The 9,836-nt window shown below is 35.9% G+C and overlaps 2 protein-coding genes across 2 annotated transcripts in view; both read left to right on the forward strand.

Annotated features, from left to right (window-relative positions):
* Nucleotides 1-7,680, forward strand: part of LOC107665764 (ATP-dependent RNA helicase DDX55-like) — a 9,661-nt gene extending 1,981 nt beyond the window's left edge. Inside the window, exons 3-14 of the mRNA XM_016456774.1 lie at nucleotides 925-1,011; nucleotides 1,124-1,215; nucleotides 1,287-1,349; nucleotides 1,428-1,577; nucleotides 2,813-3,002; nucleotides 3,238-3,320; nucleotides 4,217-4,348; nucleotides 4,430-4,522; nucleotides 5,535-5,649; nucleotides 5,856-6,024; nucleotides 6,098-6,384; nucleotides 7,314-7,680. Coding sequence (XP_016312260.1) covers nucleotides 925-1,011; nucleotides 1,124-1,215; nucleotides 1,287-1,349; nucleotides 1,428-1,577; nucleotides 2,813-3,002; nucleotides 3,238-3,320; nucleotides 4,217-4,348; nucleotides 4,430-4,522; nucleotides 5,535-5,649; nucleotides 5,856-6,024; nucleotides 6,098-6,384; nucleotides 7,314-7,487 — 1,635 coding nt within the window. The 3' untranslated portion in view covers nucleotides 7,488-7,680. The remainder of the gene's footprint in view (nucleotides 1-924; nucleotides 1,012-1,123; nucleotides 1,216-1,286; nucleotides 1,350-1,427; nucleotides 1,578-2,812; nucleotides 3,003-3,237; nucleotides 3,321-4,216; nucleotides 4,349-4,429; nucleotides 4,523-5,534; nucleotides 5,650-5,855; nucleotides 6,025-6,097; nucleotides 6,385-7,313) is intronic.
* An 852-nt stretch (nucleotides 7,681-8,532) lies between these two features.
* LOC107665755 (N-alpha-acetyltransferase 25, NatB auxiliary subunit-like) overlaps nucleotides 8,533-9,836 on the forward strand; it is a 21,547-nt gene continuing 20,243 nt past the window's right edge. Inside the window, exon 1 of the mRNA XM_016456766.1 lies at nucleotides 8,533-8,646. Coding sequence (XP_016312252.1) covers nucleotides 8,589-8,646 — 58 coding nt within the window. The 5' untranslated portion in view covers nucleotides 8,533-8,588. The remainder of the gene's footprint in view (nucleotides 8,647-9,836) is intronic.

Here is a 9,836-nt window from a genome sequence, read left to right on the forward strand (position 1 = left end):
TTTAAGTGTACTGACCTACTTTTGATTAATTCATCCAAACTTTGACAAATTCCGTGACATTATGCGTCATACAGTAAATTCCATTTATATGACTGGATTCCGCGATTCCGTTCGCGTTTTCTGCATCGCGGAAATCATAGATAATATTGAGGTGTTTTGCAACTTCAGTGTAACGTTAGTGGATTGGGATCTATTGCAACTTAAGCAACATCTGCTGCTGCCTTACCTTTGAGAGACAACTGATGCGTGATCACTGAAGCAGCGCTTTGATTGGTCGGACTCATGACTCCCAACAAATCAGATGGGTGGTGGGCGGAGACTGCTTTAGGCCACAGAGTGGTGAGTTCTGACAGACTGCATCAGAGCCAAATATAGCGTTTCAAAATGAAGTTATTTTATCAGCGAATGGGTTTTGAAAATGACCGATACCAATAATCATAAAAATGCTTAATATCGGCGCCGATAATCGGTCGACCCCTAGTAATGATGCATTAAATTGATTAAAAATGACAGTAAAGACATGTTGTTTTTAAAAAAAAAAAAGCACCACGGTTTACACAAAAATATTAAGCTGCAGTACTTTTTAATGTTGATAATAAAAAGAACCATTATTAATAATTGAGCACCAAATTAGGATATTAGAATGATTCCTGAATGATCATGTGACACTGAAGACTGGAGTAATGAGATGCTAAAAATGCTTAAAATATATTCAAATAGAAAACAATTTTGAAATTATTTTACTTTAAATTTTAAATTATATATTACTGTATTTTTGATTAAATTAATGCAGATTTGGTGAGCATAAAGCTGCATTAAAGAAAGTCATTAACTTATTAAGACTTACTTCAAAAACATTTTTAAAAAATCGTAATTATTCCGAACTTTTGTAAGTGTATATCATAATATTTAATGTGATTCCAGGTGACTGGCAGCGGGAAAACCTTGGCATTTGTGATTCCTGCGTTAGAAATTCTCCTAAAGCGAGAAGAGAAGTTAAAAAAGATGCAGGTCTGTATTAGATGATGAATTTGACATTTCGGTAACGCTGTCTTCTTCTTCATCAGATGCTTGCGTTGCATCAGTGTAATTCATTTTGATTTCTATTGTGATGTATTGTCAGGTGGGTGCATTGATCATAACACCCACCCGAGAGCTGGCACTGCAGATCAGCGAGGTGATGGGACGATTTCTGCAGGGGTTTCCTCAGTTTAGGTGAGAATAAAACATCTACTCCATCTGACGGCCTTAAGCTTGTAAATCTAACAATGTGTGTCTGTTTTTAGACAGATTCTTTTGATTGGTGGAAGCAACCCTATTGAGGATGTAGAGAAGTTTAAGACTCAGGGGTGAGTGTATGGACTGCTCTTTTCTCAAACTAAATCTGTAATAAAATAAGCAAATACAATGTTATGTGCGGTTCGTAGAGCCAATATCCTAATTGCGACCCCTGGGCGATTGGAGGACATGTTCAGGAGGAAGGCCGATGGGCTTGATTTGGCCACGGCTGTGAAGTCTCTGGATGTTCTTGTCCTGGATGAGGCAGACAGATTACTGGACATGGGCTTTGAAGCCAGGTAATGATCTCAAATCGTCAGTCTGTAAAAAACTGCCAGAAAACAACTAAAAATAATAGGCAATAAATGACATAAGCATTTAATTTTACATTGCTTGGCAGTTTAACCACACTTTCTCTGGAGTCTGTATCACTTTTGTTATAATATGCATTGGGTGTTTTAATAAGATGCTGTATAATTAGCATATTCACACACAAAATAATTTTCTCTCTGTATATTATAGGCATCTAGTGGTTATACCATGGTATTACAAGATCATTCAATAAGTATAGATAGCACTAATCTGCCTCCATTCACTGGATTTCAAATACATTTGCTCTGTTTTTAATTTGAATGCTGCATACATTGAAAAATATTATAAAAAGTGTTTTTAATATTTGTTTAATTAATATATATATGTCTGGTATCATGAAATCCCCTCAAAGTGTAAAATATTACAAAAAAATATTATTGACCTAAAATATAGCATATTAAAAGGAAGTTCACCCAAAAATGATAATTTGCTAAAAATGTACTCACTCTTAGGCCATCCAAGATGTAGATGAGTTTGTTTCTTCATTTGAACAGATTTGGGGAAATTTAGCATTCCGTCACTTGCTCAGCAATGGATGCTCTGCAGTGAATGGGTGCCGTCAGAATGAGAGTCCAAACAGCTGATAAAAACATCACAATAATCCACAAGTAATCCTCACCACTCCAGTCCATCAATTAACATCATGTGACGTGAAAGCTGTTGGTTTGTAAGAAACAAATCCATTTTTTAACTTTGCTTCCTGCTAAAATATCCAGTCTATAGTTCTCCAGTAAAAAAGTCCATCCTCTGTTCTCCTCGCACATCAGATCTCACCCACACATTTGTTTAGAGCTGTTTTGGCTTGTAAACAGTGCTTGGTCTGTGCAGATTTCTCTCCTGATTCAGGCAAGATGACATTTTCAATGTAAAATATTATGCAATATTATGGATGGAAGACTCTGTTTCATTTTAGCTAGAGTAATGAAGTTAAAATGTCTTGATGGATTTGTTTCTTAGAAACATGCAGCTTTTCACTTCTCAAGACATTAACTGATGGACTGGAGTGGTGTGGATTACTTGTGGATTATTGTGATGTTTTTATCAGCTGTTTGGACTCTCATTCTGACGGCACCCATTCACTGCAGAGGACCACCAGGATCACAAGTGTGACCACAAAGTTGAGATTATGCAGCTAATGCAGCGTTTTTCTTCGCCTCTGCAGTTTAAACACTATTCTGGGTTATTTACCCAAGCAGCGGCGCACAGGGCTTTTCTCTGCAACACAGACGCAAGAGCTGGAGAAGTTGGTGAGGGCTGGTCTGCGCAACCCTGTGCGAATCACAGTGAAGGAGAAAGGTGTGGCGGCCTCAAGCATGCAGAAAACACCAGCCAGACTCAGCAATTATTACGCAGTGAGTCATCTAGAGCTGTCTGTAACCAGCAGGGACTCATTCACTAATGCACATGCATGCATTTTCATGGGGCGTTTCAGAAATTGTAACTGCTCTGTTAATTATGACATGAAATAAGTATTGACTGCGTTTATACCTTTAATTCACATTCCTTTCTCATTACGAACAAGTTGGGTTGGCCGTACTTGTCTGAACTAATTCCCAATTATTTATCTTAACATTTGCTTATGTGCAGATATGTCGAGCAGAGGAGAAGTTCAGCACTTTAGTGGCGTTTCTCAGGCAGCACAAACATGAGAAGCAGCTTGTGTTCTTCAGGTTTGTTAGACTGATTTTGCCACATACATTACAAGTCGTCTCTTCTGTGCACCAAAGCTGCATTTATTTGATCAAAATACAGTAAAAACAGTAATGTTGCGAAATATTGTTACAATTTAAAATAGCTGTTTTATATTTAAAAAAATATAGTAAAATGTAATTTATTCCTGTGATAAAAGCTGAATTTTCAGCATCATTACTCCAGTCTTTAGTGTCACATGATTCTTCAGAAATCATTCGAATATGCTGATTTGCTGCTCAAGAAATATTTTGTATTATTATCAGTGTTGAAAACCGTTATTACTGCTTAATATTTGAGTGATACAACCGTGATACTTTTTTTTTCAGAATTCTTTGATGAATAGAGAATTTAAAAGAAAGTTTTGGGTTTTTTTGGAAAAAGAAATCTTTTGTAACATTACAAATGTTTTTAATGTCAATTTAATGCATCCTTGCTGAATAAAAGTATCTTCTTTTTTTTCAAAGAGTGACGTACCCCATACTTTTATCTTTTTAACTTCCACAAAAAGCATTTTTAAAATTGATAATAATGAGAACTGTTTCTTGAGCAGCAAATCAGCATATTAGAATGATTTCTGAAGATCATGTGACACTGAAGACTGGAGTAATGATGCTGAAAATTCATCTTTGCATCACAGGAATAAATTACATTTTAACATGTATTCAAATAGAAAACAGCTATTGTGAACTGTAATAAATAATATTTCACAATATTGCTGTATCAGATACTCATAATTATGTATTTACTATCAAATACAAGCAGCCTTAGTGGGCAGAAGAGACGTCTTACAAAAACATAATTATTCCAAATTTATGTAATGTAATTAATATTGTTCAGCCATCTTAACATCATCATATTCTCTGTATATCCACAGCACCTGTGCCTGTGTGGAGTACTTCGGTAAAGCCCTGGAAGGCTTGATCAAGAATGTCAGCATCCACTGCATCCACGGGAAGATGAAGCATAAACGAAACAAGATCTTTGCAGATTTCCGGGCGCTGAAGAGGTAATGTAGTGTGATGCCTTTCTAGCTGTTTACAAAGAGGAAGTTAAAGACCAAGAATAAATGCATTATGGATGTGTGCAGTGGGATTCTCGTGTGCACAGACGTCATGGCCAGAGGCATCGACATCCCAGAAGTGAACTGGGTGCTTCAGTACGACCCACCAAGCAGTGCAAGGTAACCAGGACATTCATGAACACGCTTGAGCTCAGAAGTATGTACTACATTCACAAAAGCTTGGAATAGTTTATTACATGATTTATTTTATGTTTTGATTAGTGCTTGTAGAGTCATGCAGTTAGTGGTTTGTCATGTACCACTATATTGCTCATACCTAATGAATTGAACAAACCCCTAACATTAAATATTAAACTTTAGCATATTTATTTATTTATTGGTTTGTTTAGATAAAGACAGTACACAAAACATGATTCCAGCCAAAAAAAAAAAGCTGATAAAATATGCATTGTACATACAGAGTATAGTATATGCTAATTCATAGGAACCTAAAAATGCTTTTCTTAACAAAAAAACAAAAACATTCCACCAACCCTACATTACTAATACTAATATAATATATATACATAATTACACATACTTTACACATATTTTAATGTCACTCTCAACCCTGGCAACATATAGATAGAGGAAATAAAACATATGCATATAGCTCTAGTTTATTTTAAACCTGCTCTTAAACATAGTTGCAAAATGCCTAATGTCATGTACTGCTTTTATTCAATTTAAATTAAATTTATTAAATTAAGTATCAACACTTTGTTTTAATCAATGCATTTCAAAGCATTGTTGTTATTGTTAACTAAAGCTATTAAAAAATAATGTTCAGTAAATTAAATAAAGCTCAAATAAACAAAAATAGAAATATTGGTAAAAAAATTGACACTGAAATAAAAAGGTTTAAAGTGAAATTACTAAAACTGAAATCAAAATAAATTCAAGTTATATAGAAATACTAAAGAAACAAAAAACTAAAATGACAAGCACATAACAAAATTACTAAAGTTACAATGGAAACATAAAAATAAAAGCTAATTAAAATATTAATAAATACTATAATTGTATAAAAAATAACTCTGAAATTAAACTGTTTAAAGGTGACATACTATTTGCATGCTTTGTGCATATATTGCTCATTTTTTCTCATCAAATTGAATACTCACTCCATTAGTTCCTTTGTGCATCGGTGTGGACGAACTGCACGAATCGGAAACCAGGGCAACGCACTCGTCTTTCTTCTGCCAATGGAAGAGTCGTATGTAAATTTCTTGTCCATTAATCAAAAGGTAAGTCAGAGAGAAACTTCATTTCATACACAAACTATCAGATGGAGTGTCTAGCTTATATAAATAGGGTACGAAATTAGGCTTTAAAAAAAAATCACATTCATGCATTAGACATGCATTTAAGTGCCTAATATTAATGCATTCTCAATATTTTGTATTCTATATGTTCGAGTTTAAGGTGGTAAAGTAGTTGCGTTTTCCCACAGTGTCCTCTTCAGACGTATCCTCCAGTGAAAGACGTGGTTGATGTTCTGCCTAAACTGAAGGCGATGGCTTTAGGTGACAGAGCCATGTTTGAGAAGGGCATGAAAGCCTTTGTGTCGTGTGTGCAGGCGTACGCCAAACATGAGTGTAGTCTGATATTTCGCATTAAAGGTGAGTGACATTGCTTTAAACCTTTCATAAGATACTTAACCAAGATAATTCACCTGACATATACCTTGTCCAGACCTGGATTTTGCTGCTCTGGCCCGTGGCTTTGCTCTCCTCCGTTTGCCCAAAATGCCTGAACTAAGAGGAAAGACCTTCCCGGACTTCAAACAGGAGGCCATCGACACAGACACCATCCGCTTTAAAGATAAAAACAGGGAAAAACAGAGACAAAAAAGGCTGGCGGAGCTGAAAGAAAAAGAGATGCCATTAAAGAGGAACTTCATCAAGAACAAAGCCTGGTCGAAGCAGAAGAACAAGAAGGATAAAAAGAAAAAGAAGGCTGCCAAAAGAAAACTGGATGAGGTATGTTACTCATTTGTTTGCGTTAAAGAAATAGTTCACCCAAAAAAATAAACATTTGCTGAAAATGTTCTCACTCTCAGGCCATCCAAGATGATGATGAGTTTGTTTCTTCATCAGATTTGGAGAAATGTAGCATTGAATCACTTGCTCAGCAATGGATGCTCTGCAGTGAATGGGTGCCGTCAGAATGAGAGCTGATAAAAACATCACAATAATCCACATCCCGCCAGTCCATCAGTTAATGTCTTGTGAAGTGAAAAGCTGCGTGTTTGTAAGAAACAAATCCATCATTAAGTCATCTTTAACTTTAAACTGTCACTTCTGGCCAAAATATGAGTCCATAATAACGCTTCCTCCATCTCCTGTTGTCCTCTCACATCAAAATCCCCCCACATATTTGTTTAGAACTGCTTTGGCTTGTTAACAGCTCTTGATCTGTGCAGATTTCTCTCCTGATTCAGGCCAGATGACTTTTTTACTGTTAAAAGCAATATTATGGATAGAGGTCTTTTGGCCAGAAACAATAGTTTGAAGTTAAAAATGACTTAATGGAGGATTTGTTTTGATTTGTTTGGCTTCACAAGATGGACTGGAGTGGTGTGGATTATTGTGATGTTTTTATCAGCTGTTTGGACTCTCATTCTGACGGCACCCATTCACTGCAGAGCATCCATTGCTGAGCAAGTGATGCAATGCTACATTTCTACAAATCTGATATAGAAACAAAATTCTTGGATGGTCTGAGGGTGAGTACATTTTCAGAATTGTTTTGGGTAAACTATTCCTTTAAAATCCAAAAACTCCCTGTTTGCATATTTTTACTGAATATAGAAGGTACATGGATAACAATAGAAAACTCTGTAAACAGCTGTAAATGTAGCGAATGGGCTATTCTATAAAGTCTCAATGCTATATCTGTGTGGTCACAGGAGTCAGATGTTGACGAAGAAGACTTAAACGAGCTTTTAAATGACACGCGTCTGCTGAAGAAACTCAAGAAAGGAAAGATCAGTGAAGAGGACTTTGACAAGCACTTGAGTTCAGCGGGCAGCTCACATCCCAAACGAGCAGAGGCGAACAGTTCTGATGGAGACGGAGAATGAACTGTCATTTCTGTGACTTTATGTGCCTAAATTGACTGTCATTTGATTTAAATATGCAAATATGCTGTATCAGCGGTGTCATTTTCATTCTGATTGTCTGTGTACTGTACAAGAAGGATGCATTCTTAACAAAAGCGCTTCTGTATTAATTATCAACCATATACATCAATGTCCAAATATGATAAATAAACATTTCTATTGGAAAAGTAAGTGTTTTCAAGGCTCTCTTTGAAATACAGTGGGTACGGAAAGTATTCAGACCCCCTTAAATTTTTCACTCTTTGTTATATTGCAGCTATTTCTATAAATATATGATCTATATATTTCCTGTTACCAACAGTGCATTTATAAATTACATGGAAAAGATAGTGTTAGGCACACAGCAAAAAAAAATAATTAAATAAGTAAATAATGAAAAACACTCAGTTGTGTGTCATTTCATTTGGCCCACATACAAAAAGACAAAAAAATGTTTCTTGCATAAAGACCAACTTTTACTGTGAAAAAAATAATATTATAAATCAGTCTCAATATACAGTACAGTTGTACAATACTTATTCATTTATTACTTTATTCATTTATTATTATTTAGTCATTTATTTTCTTATTTTAAGCTATTTTTATTTATTGTTTTACTCAATTTTTATTTATTTTATGTAATTTTATTTTTTAAATTTTTATTTTAAATAAAATTTTATTTAATCAATTAATTTTTTTATTGTAATCTATTTGATTTTTTTATAAATATAATATTTTATTTGTCTGTTTATTTTAATTTTATTTTAATGTATCTATTTATTTACGTTTTTACACGGTTTTTCAATAAATATTTCAACAGACCCCCTAGCACTCCCTTTCTGCCCCATGGGGGTCTCGGACCCCATTTAGAAAACCCCTGCTTAAACAATACCATAGTACTTCCTAATTTTTTTGCTAGAGCAAAAATATACGTCTTAAAACATGATCGTACCACCGCACAAATGCAGATGTGTCTTTTACAGTGACGATGAATGAATGACACATGACTCCGTGCTCCTGTTAAAGTCTTTCCGGAGTGCTCGCTCTGCGCATGCGTACCAATTAATCCTGCTCAGCTCCATCATGGCGGCGAGGGGCCATGTGCAAGACCCCAACGACAGGAGACTGCGACCCATTTACGGTAAGATTCACATCACACGCCTGAGCTTATAGCGGGTCTGACTAGTGCTATAGGACCGGCATGTGCGTTATTGAGTGTAGTAAAGGGCGGCAGGAGCTGTGGAGAGCCGGTGAGGCCTGTGGAGCTGAAGCCGCGGTGTCGGTTCGGCTGCGGCGCCGGATGACAGTGCGTCCTTAAGCGGGCACACTGTGACATTTCAATCGGTAGAATAAAGCCTGTTTATAGCCCATCTAAACACTGAAATACTGTTTAAATATCCAGAGATCTGTGTTAATGTCATTTGATCAACCGGCTCATTACCTGTTTGAGATGTCAAAGAGATTAAAAGACTCAATATGAGCCATTTGTGCTTTAATTTTTCGTATTTTCTATGGGTTGTTATGGGTACAGAGTCTCAGACAGATGCTTTACATGCTTAATAATTTATTAATGCTGTAATAACATGAGTAGTTACATTATAGATGCATAAAGTTGAGCTTTGTGGCTAAATGATCTGAAGATAGACCTGCTTATTGTCTTCCAGAGATTAATTGTATGCCTCTTTGTTTATATCATTTTGAGCTATTGCGTTTTAATTTGGGAAATTTTCTCCAAAGCTGTGCAGAAATGCCCTATAAATTACTTTAAATGCCTGAACCCTTAAACTTTGTTGGTCTTAATGCATAGCCTTGTGGGACACCACTGACATTTGTGTTTTATCTGCCAACATAGTATGATATCTTACTGTATGTCTGACTGTATGCATGTCAATGCTTGTGCATGTAGTAAATATTAATGCATTTGCATATTTTATGCTGCTTACATTGCAAACTCATTAAAGGGGTCATATGAAGCTATTTAAATTTTTCCTTTCTCTTTGGAGTGTTACAAGCTCTTGGTGCATAAAGAAGATCTGTAAAGTTGCAAAGACTAAAGTCTCAAATCCAAAGAGATATTCTTTATAAAAGTTAAGAGTCAGCCACGCCTACCTAAAACACCTCGTTCTAACACACGCCCACATGTCTATGTCACGATGTGGGAAGATTTGCATAACGCCGCCCAAATGTTCACGCAAAGAAAGGAGGCGTAACTTTTATTCTTGCTGTAGTATTGTTTTTGCCGCCGCCGCCATGTCGTGAAGGCGCTGTGTGTTTCGTTGTGAAAGCGAAACTACTTTGTTTGGTCTTCCAAAAGAGGACGATATCCGCTTC

This window comes from Sinocyclocheilus anshuiensis, unplaced genomic scaffold (assembly GCF_001515605.1).
Source record: "Sinocyclocheilus anshuiensis isolate Anshui unplaced genomic scaffold, SAMN03320099.WGS_v1.1 scaffold743, whole genome shotgun sequence".
Lineage (NCBI taxonomy): Eukaryota > Metazoa > Chordata > Actinopteri > Cypriniformes > Cyprinidae > Sinocyclocheilus > Sinocyclocheilus anshuiensis.